General features: G+C 34.3%; 1 protein-coding gene across 1 annotated transcript in view; it reads left to right on the forward strand.

The window, feature by feature from the left end:
* The window catches only part of ETNK1 (ethanolamine kinase 1), a 73065-nt gene that overhangs the window by 35486 nt on the left and 10917 nt on the right, over window positions 1-26662 (forward strand). The window contains exons 3-5 of the mRNA XM_006897208.1: window positions 10187-10327; window positions 12915-13057; window positions 23151-23234. Coding sequence (XP_006897270.1) covers window positions 10187-10327; window positions 12915-13057; window positions 23151-23234 — 368 coding nt within the window. The remainder of the gene's footprint in view (window positions 1-10186; window positions 10328-12914; window positions 13058-23150; window positions 23235-26662) is intronic.

Below are 26662 nucleotides of genomic sequence, written 5' to 3' on the forward strand. Positions count from 1 at the left end.
GACTACTGATTCTTCTTCACTGTTCCCAACTTTTGCATTCCAGTCACCCATTATTATCAATGCATCTTGATTGCATGTTCGATCTATCTCTGACTGTAAAAGTTGGTAGAAATCATCTATTTCCTCTTCTTTTGCTCTGGTTGTTGGTGCGTATATCTGAATGATAGTGGTATTCACTGGACTTCCTTGTAAGCGTATGGATATAATCCTGTTACTCACGATGTTGTACTTCCAGATGGATCTAGAAATTACTTTTTTTACTATGAAGGCAACCCCATTTTCCCTTGTCTTTTCATCTCCAGAGTAATATATCATATGGTCATCTGACTCAAAATGCCCCAGGCTAGTCCATCTCATCTCTCCAATGCCTAATATGGCTAGGTGAGATTTTGGAGGCCTCTTTCCTCCACAGTATCAAGGCTGTTGCCATCGCCTGCCAAATTGCCAGGTTAGCTGCAGGCTTTGACATACCCAGGATACTTTCATTTTTTATATGCACAATATAAGTTTATGCTTTCCTACTACCTGCTCTGATTCGATAATTCTCCAGAATGACTTACAGAATTCAAGAACTTGCTGTATTTAGGATTATTGTTTTATTACAGCATTAGTATAAAACTCAGGTTTAGTATAAAGAAGACGACACATAGATTAAAGCCTAGGAAATTCCCAAAAATGGAGCTTCTGTGTCCTCAAGGGTTTATAATCCTATCAGTTTACCTGAGCTTCAGTGTACAGGATTTATTACATTGAGGTTTTATTGAATCATTGCCCCTTGGATAATCTAAGTCACAGGTCTTTTAAAACTCCCATTCCTAGGTAATTAGGTTGATCTTTGTAGTAGTTCTTTCTAACATGTCAGCACCCATTCAACAATAATTCTGTAAATAAAACTAGTTACTTGGGGAAATTTCAAGAATTTATAGAGATTACTTTCCTAGAACTAAGGCCCAAACCAGAAATCTTGGATAAAGTAATTCTTCTTTCCATTTATGCTAAATTTAAGGTTTTTCTCAGTCCTATTACTAATGGTAGTGGATGCTTGAAAGCTCAGATTCACAAGATTTTTACCTCCTTTTCTTTATTCATATGTTGATGATTGTGTTTACCTGTTGGATGCCTTAGATCAATCTTATTCTTTTTCACTGATTACAGTGGAAAATTATGGAATCAGAAGTTGTGTCAGAATTCTGTTAAACTTTGACCAACACAAGTTTTAAACTGCCTGATGTTGTTAGGTACTGGCAAGTTGTGATTCATAGCTAACCTTCCAGCGGGCTTTTAGAGACTGTAATTCACTCAGGAATTACATCGTCTATCGTCTTTCTCCCTCCTGTGGAGAACTGGTGGGTTCAAACCTCATACCTGTGGTTTGGCAGTGCAACTCCTTAACCGCTGGGCCACCAGAGCTCTCTTTAAATTGCCTAGGTTTACTTATATGGGAATTTTCCCCCTGTTGTCGTTGCAGTGCGCTTAAGTGTGCTAATCATTTTCCACTTAGGCAGGAATGATTAACACCACACAGCATTTTAAGTAGATGCTTAGAACACTTAAGCTTACTTCAGGGGGGGCAGTTGGAGAGCCTGTAGACCACACAGTTCAAACTGTGTTTATTCAGAGGTCAGTTGAATAAGGCAGTGTGTTGGTATGATACTGAACTGATGTCAGTAGAGCTTTCAGACTTAACCTAGGAAGAAAAACCTGACAATCGTGAAAATTCAACCCTGAAGACATTATAGATCACTATGTTCTTAATCCACAACTCATCATGACTACAGTGCAGGACGAGTCATGAAGATAACAAGCTGTGCTCCTGTGACCTTGAGCTTGAGGATGACCAATTAGGAATAAACTAGGCCCGATTCAACTTAATGGACCATGTGAATCTGGCCAAAGAACTTAAACTTCTTGTACCTCAGTTTTTTCACAAAACATTTATAATAATAATAATAAAAATAATATCCAAATATAGTAATTGGATACAGGAGTGACATCCACTTCCTAAACAACTTGCCTCCGGAAAAATCTATGAACGTTAATAAATGTCAATAGTTGTAGAGGGGCTTCAAGCCTTTTTTTCATAGTGTCACTATGAGTCGTGCTTGGCTTGAAGGCAATCAACAACAACAACAAATCTAATAAAGTGCCTAAATGTAGGGAGCTCTGATGGCCTGGTGGTAAGAAGCAGCGCTGCAATGCCAAAGGCACGTGGCTCAAGGCTACCAGCAGCTCCACAGGAGAATGGGCAGTCTCCTCCCTTGCGATTAACTGCCAGAGGGCAGCTATGGGTTAGTTCCAATTCAGCTGTACACAACAACAACAACGGTACTAAACCTAGAGTTGTTGGAAAGATTAACTTTGCTGATATACTTAAAATCTTAGACTAGTACCTGACATATGTCAAGGAACCTTGGTGTACAATGGTCCAAGTGCAAGGCTACAGATAGACTGACAGTTCAAACTCACTAGCTTCTCAGTTGGGGAAAGATGTGGCAACATACTTTTGTAAAGATTTATTCCCTCTGAGGCAGTTCTACTATGTCCTGTGATGGTGCTGTGAGCTGGACTTACTTGCAGTGAGTTTTAGGTTTAGAAATATACTATATTGTTAGCTTTTATAATTATTGAAATACCTTTTTCTTAAGATTTTGCTCATCCTGTCAGGCTTTTAATAGTTTCTAACAACATGACATTAGCAGGGATACATATGAAAATATTGCTTAGTCAGATTAACAAAGGAGCTTTAGTGGCTTAGTGATAAGAAGTTGCACTAACAACGCAAAAGTACGCCATTCGAATCCACCAACTGCTTTGTTTGTCCACTGAAGAGTCAGCTATTGGTCACTTCTGACTTGATGATATAAAACAGCAACAACAATTTGCTTTGTTATGTTTTAGAATCATATTTTGAAAATCCCAATACAGACTTCTTTGCTCTTAGGGAGTATTTACAGCTACATATCACAGTGATCCTTGAGGTATAAGAAAGCAGAATATGGATGTGGCATAGACATTATTGCACTAACATCCTTCCCATCACCCTCTTGCTCATGAATAGGCCATTACTAGCCAGTCTTGGAACTCTTTACTCCTAAACCTGAATGAGACTTCAGAATCCTTCCTATCTAAGCAATTGTTGATAATTGCTAACCTTTTGCTTTTGCTGATCTAGATTAATTTTTACCTTTTGTTTTCATTTTCATTGAAGACACTTTTATGCTAAAATACAAGATTTTGTATTTTCATCAATAACTAAAATAAGGTCTGTTGGAATTGCAGGACTTAAATGATGAGGAGAGATTGGGAGAAATGACATATTAAAGTGGTGATGATTGTGGCTAATATTCATAAAAATTCTAACATGAACCAGCACTATTTTGTTTGATTTGGTAGCCTAGTGGCTAAGGAGCAGTACTGTCTACTCAAAAGACCAGTGATTCAAATCCATGAGCTGCTCCCTGGGAGAAAGACAGGCAGTCTCCTCCCATCCAATTTACTGTCTCTGAAAACCTTCTGGAGGATCAGCTATGAGTTGGTTCCAACTTGATAGCACATAACAACAACAGCATCAACAACAGGCACTCTGTGTGTGTGTGTATAAGTAAATAAGTTCAACCATGATAGTCCTATTGTTGTTATTTGCTGTTATGTTGACTACAACGCATAACGACCCTATGAACGACGATTCTGAACCTAGCCCTATCCTGAGCCAACTTCATGATCTCAGACACACCTTATGCCATTGCCATAGTCACTGTGTCAATCCATCTCATCATTTCCTCTCCTGTGCTGACCTTCCACCTTTACAAGTATGATGTCCTCCAAAATCTGGCCTCTCCAGACCAAATTTGGATACATGTTGTCCAGAGTATATGAGATGGAATCAGAATCCTTGTCTCAAAGGAACAACCTGGTTTCACCCTGCTCTGTAGGCTGTCCATGAAATATTCATTACTCTTCTCCAGCACCACAACTCAAAGGCATCAATTCTTTTGTCATTTCTATTAATTGCCAGCTTTCAGATGCATATCAAGCATTGAGAAGACCATGATATGGATCAGATGCATGTTAGACTGACATCATTGCCTAATTTTAGCACTCTTGAAGAGGTCCTTAAGAATAGATTAAGTTAATAAAATATAAATGCTTTTGAAAAGGAATATAGTTTTATTGTTTTCAGATATGTATAGTGAAAAACTTTAAAAATAGCAGATGACCCACGAACAATAGCAGAGTCCAATAGGACAGCAAAATAGCAAATGCTGGCAAGGTTGTGGAGAGATTGGAACTCTTATTCATTACTGATGGGAATGTAAAATGGTGCAACTACTATGAAAGGTGATCTGACGCTTGGAAATAGAAATACCATATGGCCCTGCACTTCCATTACTGGGAATATACCCTAAAGAAACCAGAGCCACTACTCAAACAGATGTATGCACACTCATGCTTATTTGCTGTGTTATTCACAGTAGTAAAGAGATGGAAGAAACCCAAGTGCCCATATCTACAAACAAATGGATGGAAAAACTATTGTACATTCACACAATAGAATACTCTGCAACACTGAAAAACAGTGAAGTTTTGGAACATTATACAACATGAGTGAACCTGGAGGACAGTATCCAGAGTTAAATACCTCAGTCACAAAAGGACAAATATTGCATAACACCACTTTATAAAACAAGAGAGACATGAGGGAGTTGTGAAGAGAATGGAGAAAGAGTGGATCGATAATGAAGAAGACTGTATTAGAACTGGTGAAGAACTGTCCCAAAGGAATATATGATTATACATTATATGTATGAAAACATTCTGGAACAAGGTGTACATTGCACTTTTCTAAAACTAAGGTTGCTAGCAGTGACCCTTCAGCTGAGTTTTAAAAATTTCCGACATAGGATGTGAGGGCAATCTGGCTGCGACATCTGTCACTCAGGGTTGATTTGGCTGATCTGGCTGGCTAGGTAGGTATCCCCATCCTCCTTCACCGATCCATTTGCGTCCCTCGTGAAGTCACATGCTTGGTTGAAGAGAACAGTCATCCCCAATAGAAGGAAGATAGTCCTTTGGAAAAAAAATTCCAACATACCTCTGAGCAAAGTTAGGCTGAATTTTTTTTAAATGCCTGATGCAAACAACTTCACAGAAATACATAAAATATTCAGATAATCACTAAGTAACATAGGTGAGAAAATGTTTTGAACTATTATGAGCTTTCAGTGGCACAGGACAGCACAGAGTGCCATAGAGTTACTATGCATTATCGTTGACAGCACAAAAAGCCCCAATAACTGCTTTAGTGTTTAGTTATTTGTAGACTTTCAGAAAACTGCTGATTTTTACCTTCTTGATTTTTTTTTAATTTTTTTTTCTATATTTTATTAATTTTCATAAACATTTACAGAGATTTTGGGTTTCCATTCATTCGTTGTTGCACTATACCTTCTTGATTTTTAGACACTCTACTGGACTAATTCATAGCTTTATTAATTGTTGACTGAACTTTAGATCAAAGTTTGAAGTACTCTTTTTTATTTAAGCTTGCTGAACTAAAACTGCAAGAGAGTATTATGATTATGATCAAGAATATCTGCTTTGACTATAAAAAGTACTGGGATATATTTTATCTAGTCTTAATGGAGAAAATATTTCAAACAGGTCCAACTGTCACAGTAATTTATAGTCTATAACAGACTAACTTTGAAAAAGATAAGCTAAATATACAAAGTAGGACAGAAGAAATTTTAAAAAAATGCAAGTCATTGAGTAGGTATACATCAGTGTATGTAGAAATATTTTAGTAAAGCATATTTTCAGAATTTATTCGGAGGAGAAAATGATATTTAATAACTTTGATGAAAATTTTTACATGGAAAATTGTGCTTCTGTAGCCATGTTTATATGTTTTTAATGCTTGTTTTGTAAACTAAGAAATCTGTATGAAATAGTCATTCCATATACATAATCTTTGCATGTGAAAATGAATATAAAGTTTATTGCAGATGAATAGATAATATACTTAAGTGGATAATAATATTAGACCTAAAGGAGAACTTAAAGATTAGGCTAATTATGTAATTGGCTAATTACATGCACTGCTCAGTTATCCATTCTCATTAATTGACCATTTTACTTTTTGTACAATCTTGACTATTTTGTCCATATAGCAATAACAAATGCCGTGGTGGTAAAAGGTAAAGAGCAATGCTGGATGATATTAAGCTCATATGTTGGCTTGGCTGGATCAAGATTTTCAATGGTTTAGCAGTTGTGCAATGATGTAGTCATCATCCATTTTGAGATCTGATTTAGTCATCTCACATTTTTGCACATTTGCTTAATGTGCTGACTTTTAATGGGCTGATTTTTGTTTAATGACCTGCTCTTTAGAACCAAACTATGTCTATAAGTGAGAGTGGCTGTCTTTTATGGTTTGCTTGTGTTCAGACTGCAAATAAAATGGTAAAGTTCAATTGAAAACCCAACTAATTTTGTAGAGTGTTGTGTAGTAGAACTCATTGTCATTTGAGTTGATTCTGACATAGTGATCTTACAGGACAGACTAATGTTTCCAAGTTTTTAAATCTCTATCAAAGTGGATTGCCATATTTTTCTCCTGGGGAAAAGCTGATGGTTTAGAAACACGGCCCTTGTAATTAACAGGCAAATGCTTAATCACTGCACCACCAGGGCTGCTTCTATAATGGACACACGAGGCTTTGCATTACATTAGCTATTCAAATCCTGGCTTAGCCCCTTATTTACCCAGCTTTCTGTCAGAAAATGCAAAGTACTTAAAATGGTTAGATGTTTTCTCTTTAGGAGCTGTTTGTGTTTATGAATTCTATTAACTTGAAGTTATTACCATATTATTTTGTTAATTTTTTAAAGTGTTACCATACAGATCATACTCAGTCTACTCCCAGGTGAGTAATTTAAGAACCATTCAACTTCTGTGACTACATTTAGTTTGGGTAATATGACATGAACTAAGCATGGTATCCTGAAGGATGGAATGTATTGGTCAAGTCTAGATCATTTGCCTGTCCTGCATGTAATGGAATAGAGTTGAAATCAGCTCTGCGTTTACTACATGAACAAAGAGTAAGAGGGATGGAAGTGTCCTCGAAGGAAAACCAGGATTCTTGTCTCTAGCTCATTAGATAAAAGAAAGAATATTCACTGTTGTTTTAAAATACAGTAGAACTGCTGTCTAATCACAAGTAGATGAAGAATTACTGTAATACTTTGTCCCTTAGTTGAGTGATTCTTAAACATTCCTGCATATTTAAACATCTGTGAGACATAAATCTCTCAGCAGCTTGATATGCTTCCCAGACTATTTAGACCAGAATTTCTTCAGTTGGTAACCAGACTTCTTACCTTTTTGGAGCTTCAAGTTTGATACTAGTACACAGTGAAGATTATATCATTGCTTCTGTAATTTTAGGATGAATAAAGAACCACTAGGAGAATTGTTGAATGCAAAGTGCAGGAGTCCACACATAAGAAATTCTAATTGAGTAGATCTGAAAGTTAATTGTTGTTAGGTAGTGTGAAGTTGCTACAACTCATAACAACCTTATGAACAGCACATCTGAACCATGATGATAACTATGTTATCATCATGATCTTCATCATGCTTGAACCTGTTGTTACCACTGTCACTGTATCAGCCCATCTTCTTGAGGGTCTTTTTTCTTATGCAGACCTTTCACACCATGATGTCTGTTTCCAACACCTGGTCCCTGCTGATAACCTGCCCAGAATTCATGTAAAATGAAGTTTCAACATCCTTATCTCTTAAGGAACACCCTGATTGCATTTCCTCCAGGACAGACATGTTTGTACTCTTGGTAGGCCGTAGTATTACTCAGTATTTTTCTCCCAACTCCACAATTCAAAAACATCCATTCTTCTTCTGCCATACTTATTCATTGTCTAATTTTCAGATGTATATGAAGCAATTGAAAACACCATGGCTTGTATAAGGCACACCTTAGTCTTTAAACCAATATCATGTTCATTAGTACATTAAACTTTAACAGTAGATTTCTCTAAAGTCATAAATCTTTTGATTTCTTGAATGCTATTTCCATGACTACTGATTGTGGTTGTTGCCCATTTTTCCATGGGTGAGGATTTTTGTTTTCTTGATACTGAGATGTAACCCATATTGAAGGCTGAAGTCTTTGATCTTCAGTAAGCACTTGAAGTCTACTTCTCTCTCTGAATGCAAGGTTGTATCATTTGCTTAATGGAGGTTGTTGACAATGAATCTGTCCAATATTGATGCCACATTTTTCTTCTTTTAGTCCAATTTTTTGGAATTGTTTCTCAGCATTTAGATTGACTAGGGATATAACACCAATGCCTGCCTTCCCTAATTTTAAACCATGTAGTGTTCCTTTGTTCTGTCTGGACAGTTGCTTTGTGGTTTATATATAGGTTTCTCATCCCATTCTTCTCTGTTAGATCTGTGTATAGAACCTGAGAGTCCATTTCTAGAATATTCTTAGCCAGTGGTGAAGATTCTAGGCTTATATTTGAAAAGCATTGCATTAAATTGTTAAGCATCTAGAAAATTTGCCACCGCATGTAGTCTCTGACTTCCAACAGTATTTGAGGTAAGAGGAATTACATACATTGTCATCTGTGTGTTATTTTAAAAACATTTTTTATAGGTAATTTCTTGTTATTAGTATATACTATATAAAATGTTACAGTATGTAATTTGATAATGTCTTTTCAGCTAGTTAGCCAAAGATCTTCAAAATTTAGATTTATACAAATATAGACAATAAAAAGGAAATAATGAAAACATAAGAAAAAGTGACTTACATCAGAACTGATTTACAATGAAGTAGTCAGAATGAAACCCTTTTGTAAGTCTGAGTTTACCTGTAATGAATACTTTAATTTGAGATTTACTGGTGTAATTTTTCAACCTATTTGGCTATTTTGTAATTTGTTTCTTATTAGTTTTTTCAGTAGCTTTTAGGTTCTACAAATAAAGATGGTTTAGATATATGTATACAAGCTGTGGAATTCTCTCCCAGGGACTGTGTTCTGCCTGTTTCACTTCATCCGTTCACTACAGTAATGGTGATTTTGACTCCTGGTGACCTCATGTGGTTCAGAGTAGAATTGCACAATAAGGTTTTCTTTCCTGTAATCTTTATAGAAGTAGAACTGCAGACCACCAGTGGCAGCACTTGTTGGGTTTAACCACTAACCTGATTTGAATTAGTAGTCAAACACAAACCTTGGGCCACTACCTAGCACTTGTGGCTTCAAAAACCCCATGTAATTGGACTAAGTAATTTTAATTTAAAAATTAAAATGAGGTCTGATTAATATCTTTTGTTTTGAACACTATATAATCAGCTACAATTTAAGTCCCTTACCCTGTCCTTTGCTGTCCTCATAATCTTGGCTGTGGTTAAGACCATTTTAATGCATATGATAAAAATAATTGTATATTGTTCTGCTGGTCTCAATGTGTAATTAAAATAGGTGTTTAAATACAGGTATCACACCCCTTTTAAATACACTATCTGATGTTACTGTTGTTAGATGCCATCAGGTCAGACTGTCTCCTAGCTGACCGCTAGTGGGTTTTCAGTGGCAGTAAATTACAGAGGAGAATATTAGCCATTTTTGTTGCACAGATATTTGATTGCATATTAATTTTAGGTTTCTAATCTAGTGATGGACATAGGGAGTTGTGCTGCTAACCTAAAGGTGGCACCTCTGGAAGTTCAAATCTGCCAGTAGCTAGCTCTGTGTGAGAAAATGAACAACTTCTTTTGCGTGATTTACAGCCAGCCTCTAAAAACCTACTCGATAATGTTAGCTATGAATCTGCTCTGAGTTGATTTTGATGAGTAATGATTTAAATATTCATTTTCCCTTGCAAGTGAGAATTGACTTAACCAACTTATTTTGCATATCATAAAGTAAAAATTATGCCATTATATAAATGTATGGGAGAAGGATGTGCTCTCTCCTCCTGTGTGATTAACTGCTTCTGAAAACCCACCTGAGGGTCACCTAGTTATGTGTCAATTCCGACTTTACAATACACAACAGCAATCTAAATTTACACTAAGCATTTCAATTTATCCGAGGGTAGACATGAACTTTATGGTGCTTAACTTATGCTTATTTTGTTTTTAAACAGATTAATTGCTCGTCAGCTTGCTAAAATTCATGCTATCCATGCACACAATGGCTGGATTCCCAAATCTAATCTGTGGCTAAAGATGGGAAAGTATTTCTCTCTCATTCCCACAGCATTTGCAGATGAAGATATTAATAAAAGGTAATATGATTTTTACATTTAAAATTCTTTATTTCTTTCATTCATTTGCTCTAGAATAGACTTTCAGAGGTTTCTGTATGTAAAACTTAGTTTGGTTTATCTCTGAGGTAATATAGGGTTGTTTGACTCTTAAATGGCACCACAGAGGTTCCTGGAGAGAGTAAGAGAAGCACGTAGAACAGAATTCAAAATCAGAAAAATGGCCAGACTTGCTGGGACTGCTGACCTCTAGTCATCCTTTGAGTCTGCAATTGAACTCCCCCTGTGGCTCACCTTTCAGCCAAACAAAAGCCAGACCTCTAAGGAGGTACTCATTTCTTAGAACAGTCAACCATACAAGATCACAAGGGGAACATTTGACCAAGGATACACTCGGAAGTCAGGAAAGGGGTAGGATAGTGGGATTAATAGGAATGAGAATCCAGAGGGGAAAACAGAAAGAGTGTAGTTATATTGCAGTTATTATTATTAATAAAATGTTTGAATGATTGTTAAAAATAAATTTGTAAACATTGCTTTAAATCACAATAAAAAAGAGATATAAGGAATAATTTAAAAAAATATATAAAAGACTCAAGACAAACTAAATATTAGGCTAAGAAGAGAGGGAGAATTTTAACAGCAGTTTTGTATCCCCTGGTGGTACTAATTGGGAAATTGGTGATAATTGTCCATTTATATTTCATTTGTATCTAGTTGGTAGAAAGAAAGTAATAAGTAGTACTAGAGTCTAGGATAAAAAGCCTTGATCTCTGTGCTGGTTTGCTATTCTTCCTGGTTTCCATTATTCTTGAGGCAACTTCTAGACTAGTTTTGTTCTTATGATAATTGTTATTTACCAAGGCATTGGAACTGACCCGTAGCTGACCCTCTAATAAGTAGTCAGAGGCAATAAATTGCATGAGGCGATTGTCCATCTTTCTCCAGTGGAACAGTTGATGAATTTGAATTGTGTGCCTTTGGATTGATAGTGCAACTCTTTACCACGGAGTGCTCTCTAGATAATATAAAAACCAAAACTTAACTGCTGTTGAGTTGAATCTGATTATCTGTACTGAAAACTAAAATATGAATTTAACTTAGTCATACTCTATTCAACTTTAAATCTTGAAAAAATATTTAAATAAATATTTTTCATTTAATGACTGGCTAGGGACCTCTGGTGGCCTAGTGGCAAGAAGCTGCACTGCAATCCCAGATGGTTCTATTCTTGGACCAAGAGGCAGTAGTCAGAACAGAGCAAGGAAACACTGCATGGTTCAAAATTGGGAAGGGAGTGCGCCAGGGATGTGTCCTGTCTCCATACCTTTTCAACCTGTATGCAGAACAGATTATCTGAGAGGCTGGGCTCTATGAGAAGTGTGTCAGAATTGGTGGGAGATCTATTAACAGTCTGCGTTATGCAGATGACACAACCCTGCTTGCTGAAACTGAGGAGGACCTGAAATGCTTGCTGCAGAGGGTCAAGGTCTGCAGCGTTCAGTATGGATTGAGGCTCAGTGTCAAGAAGACAAAGATTCTCACCACTGGACCAATTGGCAGCATCAGGATGGATGGTGAAAAGATTGAGATATGGTTAATAGCTTTAGTCTGTTTGGCTCCATGGTCAACAGTCTTGGCACCAGTAGCCAGGAAATCAAAAAACGTATTGTAATGGTCTGGAGACTAAGGTGCGTCTGATACAGGTATGGTCTTTGTAATCACTTGTTATGAATCGGAGAGTTGGACAATGACTAGAGAGGATAGAAGGAGAATTGATGCCTTTGAGCTGTGGTGCTGGAGAAGAGTATCGAGAGTACCATGGACTGCCAAGAAAGCAAACAGATTCATCCAAGAGAGGGTTAAACCAGGCTACTCCTTGGAGGTGAGGATTCTGGGGCTTCAAGCATCTGACATACTTTGGACATGTTGTAAGGAGGCAGAGGTCTTTGGAGAGGGACATCATGCTTGGGAGGATGGAGGCACGGCGCAGGAGGGGAAGACCCTCTATGAGGTGGATTGATTCAGTGACTAGGGCAATCGGGATGGGTGTGTCAGAGGCAGTGGGATTGGCACAGGATAGAGCAGCGTTTAGGGCTGTTGTACATAGGGTCGCTATGAGTCACAAGCGACTTGACGGCACATAACAACAACAGTAAATGGCTATCTAGAATTTTAAATAACGTCTCAAACCTCTCATTTTAGCTCTTTGGGCTTTAGTTTTCTTCTCTGTAAAATGGAGGTAATAGTGTATCTATTATTACAATGTAAAATATTTAAAAATAGTGTTTAGTTAATTATTAGCTCTATGTGTATTTATTTCCCTCTCCTCCGCTTATTTTTCCTGATTTTGTCGTGATATATTTAATACTTTCCTGACTAATTAGTAACAGATTTTTCCTTTGCTTTTTATATATTTAATTTTATAGAAACTGCATTCTTTATTCATGTATTTGGAATAATAATTAAATAAGAATATTTAAATTCAACAGTGTGTGCAGTCAAATGAAATTAATTTCTTATTCAAAGAAATATAAACCTTACTCAAACTGGGAAAAAATATGTTATTAAGATAAATAAGATGCAGTTTTTCTCTTAAAATGAAAAGGTTCCTAAGTGAAATCCCAAGTCCTCAGATTCTTCGGGAAGAGATGTCTTGGATGAAGAAGATTCTTTCTAACCTAGGCTCACCAGTTGTGCTTTGCCATAATGACCTATTGTGTAAGAATATAATCTACAATGAAAAACAAGGTATGTATTCGACCATAGCAACAGATAAAATTGATTTATTTTATATTCTTAATGGTCTTTGTAGCAGTGAAAATAAATTTAACTGAAATAAAAAAAATTAGAAACATCGGTAAGGTCATGGTAGTTGTAATAAATTACAAATATTTATTTTCTGTATATGTTCAAAATTATTTTTTTTTAAAAAGAGAATTGGTTTATTAGAAACAATCTGTGGGTCCCATTAGATTTTTAAATGTAAAATGATAAAATGGCTATATATTTAACTGTATAAGTTATCATGGTTTGAGAAAGAATGTACCTGTTTATAATGGTAGTTATTAAAAACAAATTGACACTGCACTGCTTTATAAATGTAAGAGTTTTCTCATAGTAAAGGGGAGGACAACGTTAGGCCAGACTTCCTAGCTTCTATTTAGTATTCTGATTTATTACCTATCTTAATGCTCAGGAGAGAGCCACATATGGAGGGACTATTATTTGTAGCTCAGACTTATTAAAATAATAGTCAGGAAGCTATAGTAAATACTATTAAAATTTCCGAGGTAGATAATGATGATAGTATTATACTTTCGGTGGAATGTTTATTTTTGTGATTGTTCATTGCTGTATTCAAATTCTCTTAATAAGCTCTTGTGTCATATCATTGAATAAATTGCTTTGAGGTTTGGTTGCTGACTCATGGTTGCTATTCACTAATATATTTATTGAAAATAAAATTTTTGTTTTAAAGATTAGTATTAAAAAATATGTTTAAATCTATTCAGCTGTGACATTATTTAGGAAAACAGTTTTGAAGATACAACATTGAAATTGGAAGCTTGTATTTTAAATTGAGAGTGTGTTATGGAGACACTAAGCCAAATTGGTCATAATGATATTCAGTTAAAGTGTTTTTATGACCTTATCAGATTTCAAATGGATTCGTCCAGTACAAAGGCTGCTAATATGTATAGTTAAATACAACTTTAATTTGAAGAAAATCTACCAAAGTAACACTGTCAAGGGTGGTAGACATAAACATATTCTCAAAAAATGCTTAAATATCTTTTATATTTGGTATTTTAATGTGGGTTAGTGATTCTGTACTTGAAAAAATATTTACTCAGTTTATGTCTTTATTTCTTTAATTTCTTGTGGGGAATATTTTTTCCTTTTTTTTTTTTTAACTTTTAGGTGTGTCCTTAAACAGTACCCTTTAATGTATTGATGTTCATTTATCATATATAATTATATTTGCACTATGCCATATTCTAGTAACCAAATCTCAATGCCATTTGTGAGAAACATTAGATAAAGGAGTGTATTAGTCTTTAAAGTTCAGTGCAGGACCTAGTAACAAACACATTTTAAATAATGGAATTTTTAGTAAGGGACTTCATCTTACATTTGAAGTGGACACTCAGCTTTATTTTTAACTGCAAGATAAAAACAGTATTATTTTCTTTGGAATATAATTTTAATTCATATTTTTATTTTATAAGTTTCTTTTGCATTTTCATTTCATAGAACAAACTCATTTGTAAACCTAAAAAAGGGGACCAAAAAAATCAGATTACATTGCCAAGGTATTTAAAAGAAAATTTAACTTTTTATTTAAACTTTATAAAAAGATTTTCCTATATTTAGTGGTCAGACATTTTCCATAAGTTAAGTTAAAATCTTTATGCTTCATTTTTACTTTAGATATTAAAAGTTGTAGTTTGTTTCACTGTTACCTAACTTACCTAGCTTTTTGTCTGATTTCATCCCCCTTCCTCCTGCTCCCAATAATAAATACCTAATCAAAACCATAATTTTTTTTTTGAGTCTGCCCTTTTTCATAGAAGACATTCTGTATCCTTTACTTCTTGTCCTTATTTGTACATTAGTTAGGGAGATTCAGTTATTTGCCTTAACAGTGTTTTTATGTTTTTTTGAAGGCTAAACGTAGAAGTTGACACCTTAATTTTTTTTTAGCCATCTATTTCCATATGATTAGTTAATATATACACATTAAGAAAACATTATCTAGTTAGAGCGTTTTGTAGGTGAAATCTAAAATTCATGAAAAGCTTATTTTTCAGTCTTTACTACTGATTATTTCAGATTTAGAGCTGTTGCTTTATGATAATACAAGCAGTGAGACATACATTACTCTTCTAGTTATAAGTAGAAGGTATCAGGTCTTATGTGGAAAAAAACAAAAACCAACCCAAAAAAACACCAAAAAATCCTAGAAAATTTTATTAAAGAGTAATTTAAATAGGGGAAAAAAGTGCATTTGTAACTTAAATATAAGTATTATGACAGTAATCTTAAGGAGACTAATTAACTAGTAATAATTATTTACCTTCTAAACTAGATACCTTAGTGTATACCATTGTTTAAAAAGGAGAAGACTGTATGTACAGGGAGGCACAGAGGTCATAAGTATTTTTCTGAAAGGGCTAGAGGAAGTGAGAATAGCACAATCCCTTATTGCCTCAGAGTAGAAAACAGATAAAGAGCCCATAGCCCAGCCCCATGTTGACTCTAGAACCAAATCAGCATCAAGGGGGTTCATTTATTAGTTACTGACTTACATACTTAAAATTGTAGTACTGAGAATGGGGTTTATTAGAGAAATAGAGAGTGGGGGAAGCAAAGAATATCACCAATGCAAATCCAAATTTTAACCAAGTATTCCCAAGGCACAATTTCTCAGTTAGTCCAGGCTCTAGTATCAGTTCATCAAGCCGTTTTTCTTCATCATCGAAGTCAAGAATAGCAAAATCCGTTAACTGTGGTCTTTATCTCAGGGCTCCTCTGGTTACACCTTGCCACAGTTTCTCCACAGCAACGCCATAATCTTTCCACCATCACCAGGGTCTCATTCTCAACAGGGTCTTGCTCTAGTCTTTCTCAAGTTTTGCTACCACAGGTCTTGCTGCATACTGTGGAAAGCCTCTTTCTCTTATTCTAGTCCCACAGCTATTGATATTTGTAAGAACATGTGTCTACAGTTCAGGTAGTTAGAGACCAGAGGGGCTAACTGTAATAGCTAAAAAAAAAAGCCAACTCTTAGGCTAATACCACAACCGTTCTAATGAAAAATCCAAGTCATTTAATATCCACAGTGGAAAATTATTTCCACAGAGGAGAAATGATTAACCTGAATTTTAGATTCATACATGTGTTTGATTTATAATTGCTTTTAAAATATTTTATGCTACCTCAGTTTGAAGCTTCATCAGTGTGTACACATCTATGAGATATAAATGTGTAAAGACAAGATGAAAGCCAAGGGGTTAACTTTGCTGTCATCAAACACAATATATATCTAGTATGTTTTAGGCCTAAATTTCTCTGAAATATAAACTTTAGGTGAACTTTATGAGCTTATTTAGATCACCTTTGAGTCTCTGTCATTACCTTAGATTTGTATACATCAAACATCTGGAAGTAATTTTAAAAAACAGATGTATTAATTTAATTATGATGAAGGAATGTCAGAAAGAGTTTAAGCTTTGGCCAGGTTTCATCTGGATCCAAATCTCTGCTTAGTCACTTACAGAGGTAAATGGTATTAGACAATTTATTTTATCTTTCTATAAATGTTTTTGTTTGATCCTTGACTATCTGCAGCATAATTACTCAGGTTACTTGCCCAGGATGCAGATTTCTGGACCTTAATCTAAGACCAATACTAAGAATTTCTGTAGATGGATTTAGCAATCTGAATTTTAGTAGGTTTCTGGGAAATTCTTAGACACACTAAATTTGAGTACTGTTGATAGGCTAGAACTTTTCTTTATAACATAAAGATAATATCTGCCTTAGATAGTTGCTGAGAAAATTTAAAAGCATGTGTTTGAAATAAAATAGTACCATGTCAGGCAAACTCTAAGTAAAGGACAGGTAGGACATATTTTTGGCTTTTTGAGTCTCTTTTCCAAATATTCATTAATGTGTTGTACTTGAAAACTGACTTAAAAAATATACAGAAAAGGGTAAAAAAAAATTACATTAATAAGCATAGCTGTAGCCCAATAAAATGTTGTTAAATCATGTGACAGCACAAAATCTGACCTGTTCAGGCTCTAGTTTGACGACTCCCATTTTTGTATATAGTTAGCCTGATTCTCGGAAAGGTGTGGGGGAGAAAAGTAGTTACTATATGCCAAAAGGTTATTGATGCCTTCTGGTTAATTATAATTATGATTTGTAACTCTAAGTTGACAGTTCACAGCTTCATTAAGTGTAATTTATAGTTTCTGTACTAAGGATTAAGTAAGTGATTATATTTTATACACAAACACATATATGTATCCACATACAACATACATGGACAAAGACTATGTAGTTTGCAGTTATTTTCTGGGAATGTTTCTGAAACTGGTAGGTATCACAGAAAGACATTCTGCCTCTGCTTGCTCTCACCATGCCATTTGACAGGACTCATGCATATGGAAGAAGAGAATGAGCTTCATTCTGAAGCTGGTGGTAGCTGTCAAGACTTTTAAAAAGTTAGTCAGTGCCAGAACTTAGACAGGTGTTTGTTTGGTAACAACCACCCATTCCTTGTCTTCAATGAAATGACATCTTAAAAGGTAAGAAAAGAATACTTAATGTTGTAATAGAATTTAATGCCATAATAGAAAAACCAAAAGCTCCAGAACTGTAAGATAAAACATTACAGTTACTTTTAAAATTTCATTATTACTTTAATAAAGAACAAATTGCTCCTTAACTCACCTATTCTAAAGGTAATATTTTAATTTTCCACTAACCGTTTAACTACTGACATGTGAGTTTTAGTTGCTAAAACTTTTGAGAGTATTGTCTCATGCATTTATCCTTTTACAGGTTATTTATTGTTCTGGTTGCCTTTTGTAATTTTTTTCCTCACTCCATTTCTTCATGAAATATTCACACAAAGAGCTTATATCTACTTTAAATTCAGTAATAGAAATCATTATTTTCTTTCTCAGCAAAATACAAGAGGCTGATTTACAGCTCTTTAAGGAAATACAAATGAGTAGTAAGAAAGAAAACTTTCTAGGCATTAGTCCAATTAATTAGTTTTTCTTTAGAATTTCATATAAATAGTAAGTGAATGATTTACGATTATTAGTCCTTTATTGGCTCTGAATTTTATATACCCTGTTATTCATGAAAAGGCATCATTTCAATTGCAGTTGTTTTGGAGACTTCTAACAGTTTTTTCCCCATTAGCTTTAATTTAAATGAAATTAAATATAAATTATTTTTATTTCATAATCTTCCCAAGATGGAGTTATTATAAAGGATAATCTTAACCTTGTTCTAACTTGTATTCTAGATTGCTCTTTAGCATAACATAATGGATTACCTAAATCAGATAATTAAAAATTTTAATAGATTGTAAAATTATTAGCTGTTTTAAAGTTAATATGACAACTAATAAGGAAGTTAGTAAAGTAGTTGTTGTGTTGTTGTTAAGTGCTAAAAAGCCATAGATGACCCATAGCAACCCTATGAATGAAAGTCTTGAACACAAAACTTTCATCTTTCCTCCAAGTTCATAGAGTTTCTGGAGGCAAGCCTTTTTTGGAAGTGGATGCCACTCCTGCTTCCAAGCCTTTGCAGAATAGTTACTAGTTACTAAAATGCTGTTGTTGTTGATTGCCTTCGAGTCAAGCATGACTCATAGTGACCCTATGAACATAAGGCCTGAAGCCCCTTCTATAACTATTGACATTTATCAAAGTTCATAGAGTTTCCAGAAGCATGTGGTGTAGGAAGTGGATAGAACTAGCTAATTTATTTTTTCTATATTCATCTGTTCAGACCCACTGAGTATTCAAAAATATACTTTCATAAGAATGCCACACTAATTTTGCTTTGATTTTTTTTTTTTTTCCTGGTTTAAAATGTCCATTGTTATTGTGCCTCTCTCAGTAGTCCCTGCATTTGAGTATATCCTGTGTGCTAGGGATTGCACTCTGGACAGCATAATGAAAGATGAAATGGACCCATCCCCTTGCAGAGGCCATATAGTATATTGATATGTAGATCACTAACTAGATATTGACGTTTAGAATGGTAAGTGCTGTGGTGAAAGTGTGTGCCAAGGTACTGCTGGATATCAGAGTGAAGAAGGATGGGAAAGTTTCCCAATGCAGAATAGTCTCTTTTTTTTTTGTTATAAGAATTCTTATAGCTATATAGGAATAAATAGCTAATATTTAGCTAAATAGCTAGTGCTCTCATCTACTAACTGAAAGAGTGAAATTTCAAGCCCAATAAGAGACTTTAGAAGAAAGGTTTGATGATCTACTTTAGAAAATTCTGTCATTGGAAAGCCAAGGGTGTAATTTTGCTTTGACACGTAGGGCCACTTTGAGTCACGATTGACTTAATGGCAAATAGTTTAATAGGATTTCTATATGAGAGAAGATATTTTGTTAACTGTACATTTATAGTTTCTTTTTTGTCATCATTCTCTATCTATTTTGTGTAACACTGCTAGGCAGCTATAGGGAGATAGAAAAATTTTCTGTTCTTCTTTTTGTTTTTATTTATACTTTGTCTCTTTAACAACAATAAAATAAAGGAATATTTTTATATTACAAATGTAATTTATAACTATCTGATGAATTACTTTTTATATTAAAGTGTTTTTTATGGTTGTAGGTTTCATTACTGTAGCAAAAATATGTAGTATATAATAAAAAAATAGAGCAAAACATAGCTTTTGATAATTTAAAATTTAGTTTAATTAATTCATCTAATTCTTAAGTTGACTCTGTCCTGTACTGGGCAGTATGCTAAATGTAATTACATAAAGATAAGTAAAACACAATCCTAACCCCTAAAGCCCTGATGAATTTTTAGAGCTCAAAGATCCTTTGAAAGTCAATAATCCTCTTCTCAGAGAATAATACATGAAACATTTTATACATGATTTTGGGTAATATTTTCATTGTGTTTTTAGTTAAGCCCCAATTTAAAAAAATGTACAGTTTAAAGAATTAATAAGATAATAATGCCTCTAAAATATTAGCTAGTAGTATGGTAATGATGTTGAGGTTGTCCTAAAGAATTTGAAGTTATAGGGATTACAGAAATGTTAAATTTGTAGATGTGAAAAAAATTCTGTATATTATTTTCTCTTTATCGTTGATAAAAAAAGCATATTCAGTGTGGTAATGTGATTTTTCTGGCACCTAAAATAAGGAAAGTAGGTCTCTTCAATTTTACTTGTTGCAGAAGATTAAATTTAAGGTTGAGTTCCACTTTGCTTGCAATAGTTTAAAAAAGAATAGTTAATGCAAATTTTTTTTTTAATTTTTTTTCCTTTTAAGCTTTGTGTCTTGTAAAATGTGAGTTTGCCAAATTTTCTTCATCTGCTACAGATTAGGTATGCCATTGTTGCTGCCATGTGGCGGCGCACACCGTGCTTCTTAAACGCACTGACTGGAGATTTATCGCATCACTTGTTCACATGCACGGAGCCTGGTAACAGCCTCATCTGTATCTTGTTAGCTTCATTTTCTTATTTTTTTAATTTCATTATTTATAAACTCATCATAGCATTTAAAAGTAAAGGCTAGTTTTAATGAATTTAATGCTACTACAAAGAATCATTGCTAAAATTTTCATACTGACACATATTTTAACTGTTCTTAATGTGATCTGTGCTTTAATTGTATTTACTCTTATGAGCAGGCAGGTTTTACCTGCCATTTTAACTTTGCCAGTTTCTCAGTCAATTTAAAAAAGTACAAATTGAAGTTTTATTTAGGTGGCAAAAGTAAACTTTGGGACTAGGCTGTGTATTTTTATTGGCATATAACTGTTAATATGAGCTCTACAAGAATTTGTGTTTAAAGAGCTTAAACAGATCAACAGCTGCAATTTAAAAAATTACCTATTAAGACTCTATAGTTGGATCACTTGTACAACTAACTAAATTTTGTTGTAATCTAAATGTATTGCAAATGAGATTGAAAAGAATCTCCTGAATCCTTCTATCTTGTTTATGGAGAATGAGTTTTGTATGAAGAACTCACTGTTATTCTTATTAAAGTACTGTTTTTCCTTCTAAAAGTAATAATTGTGAAAGATTTTGAAAATAAAAGTATGGAAAAAAGAGCCACTTATTACTTATAATAAAACTATTAGAAGCCTTTTGATTTATTTTAATTCATATTTTCTCCCCGTATCAATTATATGTTCTCGCTAGGCTTAATAATAATTTGGATTACAATGTATTTACTATTTTACGTCCTTTTTTATTAAATAAGTTCTAATTTCCCCTGATAACTAAATAATTTTTGAATAGCTCTTTTTTATGGCTGCGAAGTATTTTATCATGATGGTGATCATCATTATCTTATACATAATGATTCTTAAAAAAATTTGAACATACTTTGTGACTGCCTAGTGGTAAACTTATCTGTGGAATACTTTACTATGAATTCAAGAATATAAACTTAAAATGGATAAAATGCATTAATTTACTGAAAATACAAATAATTAAAAATTACATAAAGTTTTGTTATATAATATGGATATAGATTTGATACCAAGGATCGGATATTTTTGATAGTTTTATTTTAGAGTTTTATTTAGTTTTTATTTTAGATGGTCCTTGCTCATCTTGACTATTTATATGTTTAAAATGATATATTAAGTGCAATTTGTATAAATTTAGTTTTACTTTTATAGTTTTCCATGTCAGCTTTTATAATATAATCCTTTTTCTCTGTTATATGTGGTTAATATAGAAATTGAACATAGAAGTCTATTTCAAGACAGTATCAGTAAGAAATTGTTTTATTTGAGAAATGCCAGTGTGTTTAGGTTTTGGGGTTTTTTTGTCTTAATGTTTAAAAGGCAGTCTTAACTAGATAGATTTTATGCATTTTTTTCCTCTAATATAAGCAGCTATTCTTACAAGCCATCTCTGTTCATGTATCCATTTTAATTTTAGGCCCCTGGAAGTTTGGGTTTACCACTGTAGACACAGTGTTATGTTCTGTTTTGAAATGTCTGTAATCCTTCGCTCATTTCCTTTTTCTTCTCACTTTTTTTTTCAATGTTAGGACCCATATCTTTGTCAGACAAATTCCTCTGTAATCAGTACTTAAAATTAAAAGTTCCTAAGTAAGAGTACACAGATTGACACAGTGGCTGCATTGTGGCCTCAAATATAGCAACAGTTGTGAGGATGGTGCAGGACCAGTTACTCTTTGTTCTGTTTAACATAGGGTCACTGTGAGTTGGAACTGACTTCACAGCACCTAACAGCAACAAGTATGATTATGTTCCTTGGGCAGGAGAACTAGGAAAATTAGAATGAAATACACATGTATATGTAATAGTAAATTTGCATAGAAATTTATTTCATTTATATAAAAAATTTTCTCAAATTTAAAAATATTAGAAAGTATACCTTTGTTCTTTTAGAAGATAAAGCTAAAACAGCTACCTAATAACTGTTCAATTATGGTATTGGAAATCTTCATTATGTAACATTCCAGGACAATATACCATGATAGCACCATTTAACATTGTTAAAAAAATAGAGGATTAGAACTTGATCAGCAAGTTTTATTGTAGCATAATTGCACATTTTACAGAATTAAAGTCTTTAACAGAATTTCCATTTTAAATGTAGATATTTTAAGCTTTTCTAGATTTGATTCTAAAATGTAAGTAAACTTTTTAGTTGATTGCTGGAATATCTTTGGTTAATTCTTTATTTAAATTGTAGAACTTAACCAATAATTTCCAAAGATGGAGTGTTAATTTCCAGTTAAACTTGAAATTTTAAGTAACATATGCCCCCTTGTGGTAAAGATATATTTTGCTTAAACTTAGAGAATGACTGACTATATTTTGATATTTCTTTGGTATAGTGGACATTAACTTTCATAGAGAAGCTGTTGACAAATAACTATATAATTAGAATTTGTGAAGCTCATTGCCGTAAAATTCACAGCCTTACCCTGTTATGTCTCAGAAGTGCATGTAACCAAGCACAAAAAATGAGACAGAATATTGGAAGCTATTTAATAATGAATAACATAGGGGTTTTCTGATTTTTTGTATATGATTTCTTATGTCTTTGTTTTTGTGTCTCACATAGGTGATGTACAGTTCATTGATTATGAATACTCTGGATACAACTACCTGGCATATGATATTGGAAATCATTTCAATGAATTTGCAGGTAAAATTTAGAACTTAAACATGGAATAGCTTACATAACTTTCAAATGCTACTTTTAGAATGTTTCTGTTTTAAGATATTGTCTGGGAATAGAAAGCATTTTGCCACTCTTTGCCTTTGAAAAAACATTTCATTTTGCTTTATTGTTAAAGGCAGAAGAAATTACTCTAATTTCATAATTGTGATAAAAACATAATCGATCATTGATAGATGATAATTATGACTTTTTACATTGAAACTTGCTTTAGTTTCAGGAGCTCAAGTCACAGGAAAATATTTTACTGTCACTATTCTGACCCTAATCTTTCGTAGTGCTGACATACTAATAAAATTCTAAGAATTTTAAAACTTTGGTTTTACCTGTGAATAACTGAAAAATTTTTGAAAAATTTATAATGACTATTGAGCATAAGTCTGCTGTTAGGGACCTCTCTAAAGTACTCAAGAGCAACGGTGTCTCTCTGGAGACTAAGGTGTGCCTGATACAGGCCATGGTCTCTACAATCACTTGTTATGCATCAGAGACTTGGACAATGACTAGGGAGGATAGGAGAAATGACACCTTTGAGCTGTGGTGCTGGAGAAGAGTATTGAATGTACCATGGACTGCCAAGAAAACAAACAGATTCATCCTAGAGAGGGTTAAACCAGGCTACTCCTTGGAGGCAAGGGTTCTGGGGCTTTGTCTGACATACTTTGGACATGTAAGGAGAGACAGGTCCTTGGAGAGGGACATCATGGTTGGGAGGATGGAGGGACGGCGCAGAAGGGGAAGACCCTCTATGAGGTGGATTGATTCAGTGACTGGGGTAATCGGGATGGGTGTGTCAGAGGCAATGAGATTGGCACAGGATAGAGCACAGTTTAGGGCTCTTGTACCTAGGGTCGTTATGCGTCGCAAATGACTCGACAGCACATAACAACAGCAACAACAACAACATTAAGCATAAAAATTTTAAGTGAAGTTTAAAGTCCATTTTATGACTAAATTTGTGAACATTTGTAGACTTTTAAAGCATAAAATGCTTTAAAGTTAAAGATTAAGAAATTCACTGGATTGTATCAAGTAGGATATTTTTATTGTAAATTTTGTATTGTGTGTGAATATACATACATATATACAGACACATACATAGGTTGGGAAAACTTTTAATTTGAAACTTCCCATTTATTTATTTTCATTAAATTTATCATATATTATATATTTCTATATATATATGTACATATATATCTTATGTACATACATATAGCCATGTTTATATGAAGCTGTGTTTGTAATTTGTGACATAACAATGCTTCTGCTATGGATTTGGAAGAGGAAAACTTTCATTATCTTAGTACTGTTTTATGGGAATGTAAAAAGAGCAATGGCCATATCTGACGTTTACCAATGACACAAAGGGGAACTGTCACCGTTAGCAACACAATACCAGTTCACATTAAGTCAGACGTGTATCCCACACTCCCATACCTCTATCTACTTACCTAACACTACTCTTACTGCTTTACTGTGTCCAAAGTCTGATGCAGTAGCTCACAGACCATGCTGGGGAAGTCAAAAGTGACAATTCAAATATATAATAGCAATATGTAATCACTCAGTTGGGACTGCTTCCAAAATGTGCTTGCAGACACCTCAGCCTTGACCCTGGCTTTAGGCCAGTGTTAAAAAGCTCAGTCCTTCCAATTATAGCTTTTCCCCAAAGTTTTCCAGCAAACAAAGACTTCTGGTTGTATTTCTATATGCTAGCAGTCCCAAGCCCTGCTCCCTCTCACGTCAGGTCTCTAGTGCTGCAGCTGCTCTTAATAGGCTCTGGTTTGGTTGATGTAAGAATCTCTGGCCTGGAAGGATGGGTTGCATTTTTTTGCTGCTTCTTTGCTGGTGGGGAAGTTTCTCCAATTCTGCTGCTGAGTCAACTCAGTTTAATGGTGTGACTCACCAGTCCCCTTGTGGGTAGGCTAACTTGCCCTATTCATCTTCCACCCATCCACATGGCAAAGCTAGAAAATGGCTAAGGAAACCACTTTGAACAGTCAATTCTTAGATACCACAGGAAGGAAAACAAAAATAAATGAAATTTGAAAGTTATGTAGACTTTGGATATGTAGACGGACAAGAAAACAAGATCCTGCAAAGAAGAGTATGAAAACATCAAGATTATTGTACCCATTTACTTTTTTATTGTAATTTAAGTCACAGTTTATAGGACATACTGACTTTAAACTGAAGAATTCATACAACTTTTGTTTTATGGCCTTTATTGTAATAATTACAATATAACAGTGTTCTTTCCATTTCTTTCATGTATTTTCTGCTTTTCTTTCCTACCCATTCCTGCTTTCTGGGCTTTGTTGTTGTTGCTTGCCTTCAGGTCTAGAATGACTCTTAGCGACCCTATGAGCAAAAGGCCTGCAGCCCCTCTACAACTGTTGACGCTTATCAAAGTTCATAGAGTTTCCAGAGACATGTGGTTTAAGAAGTGGATGCCAGTCCTACTTCCAATTACACCTCTGTAAATGTTGCCCTTTTCCTCATGTGGTTGGTGGTTCTATGTGCCTTTTTTTGAGAGTTCCTGAACAGTCTGGAGAGGTTGGTTGGGCCAACTTCTATAAAACCTTTACTGCTCAGCAAAATAATGTGACTTTTATCTCATAGTTAGCATTTTTCAAACTGTTGTTATTATTTGCATTTGAATCTAAAGTTACTCATAGTTGACCCTTCAGTCCATTTTCAGAGGCTGTAAATATCATTAGAGGAAATTGACCGTCTTTCTCCTGTGGAATAGTGGTGGATTTGAACTTTGTGTCTTTGGGGTGGCAATGCAACTCCTTATGCACATGGCTACCAGAGCTTCCTTTTTCAAACCTACAGATTATGAAATAAAAGTTGAGTGTGTAGTGTAATGCCCAACTTTTAAAATTCATATTAAAGGAATGGGAAAAAATGTTGGTATTATATGCTATTGAATCAACTACAACCTGTAGTGACCCTGTGAACAACAGATCTGTACTTTGCCCTGTATGTGCCATCCTCACGATCTCCACCATGCTTGAGCCCATTATTGTTGTTATTGTCAATCCATCTTGTTGAGTGTCTTCCTCTCTTTCACTGATCCTCTCTCTCAGCATGACTTTCCCCTAGGATTGGCCCCTCCTAATAGAGCATTCTCAAAGTGTATAAAACAAAGTTTTACTATCTTTACCTTTAAGGAACCTGATTGCCCTTGCTTCAAGATAGATTTGTTTGTTCCTTTGGCAGTCTTTGGGTTATTCAGTACTTTTTGCCAGTACTCCAATCAAAGACATTGATTCTTTTCAACCACTGTTATTCATTGTATAACCTTCAAAAGCATAGAAAGCAATTAAAATACCATGGCTCTCATCAGGGATACTTTAGTCTTTAAACTGACATTCTTGCTCTTTAACACT

This window comes from Elephantulus edwardii, unplaced genomic scaffold (genome assembly GCF_000299155.1).
Source record: "Elephantulus edwardii isolate Elephantulus edwardi_28Jun2011 unplaced genomic scaffold, EleEdw1.0 scaffold00206, whole genome shotgun sequence".
NCBI classification, from domain to species: Eukaryota; Metazoa; Chordata; class Mammalia; order Macroscelidea; family Macroscelididae; genus Elephantulus; species Elephantulus edwardii.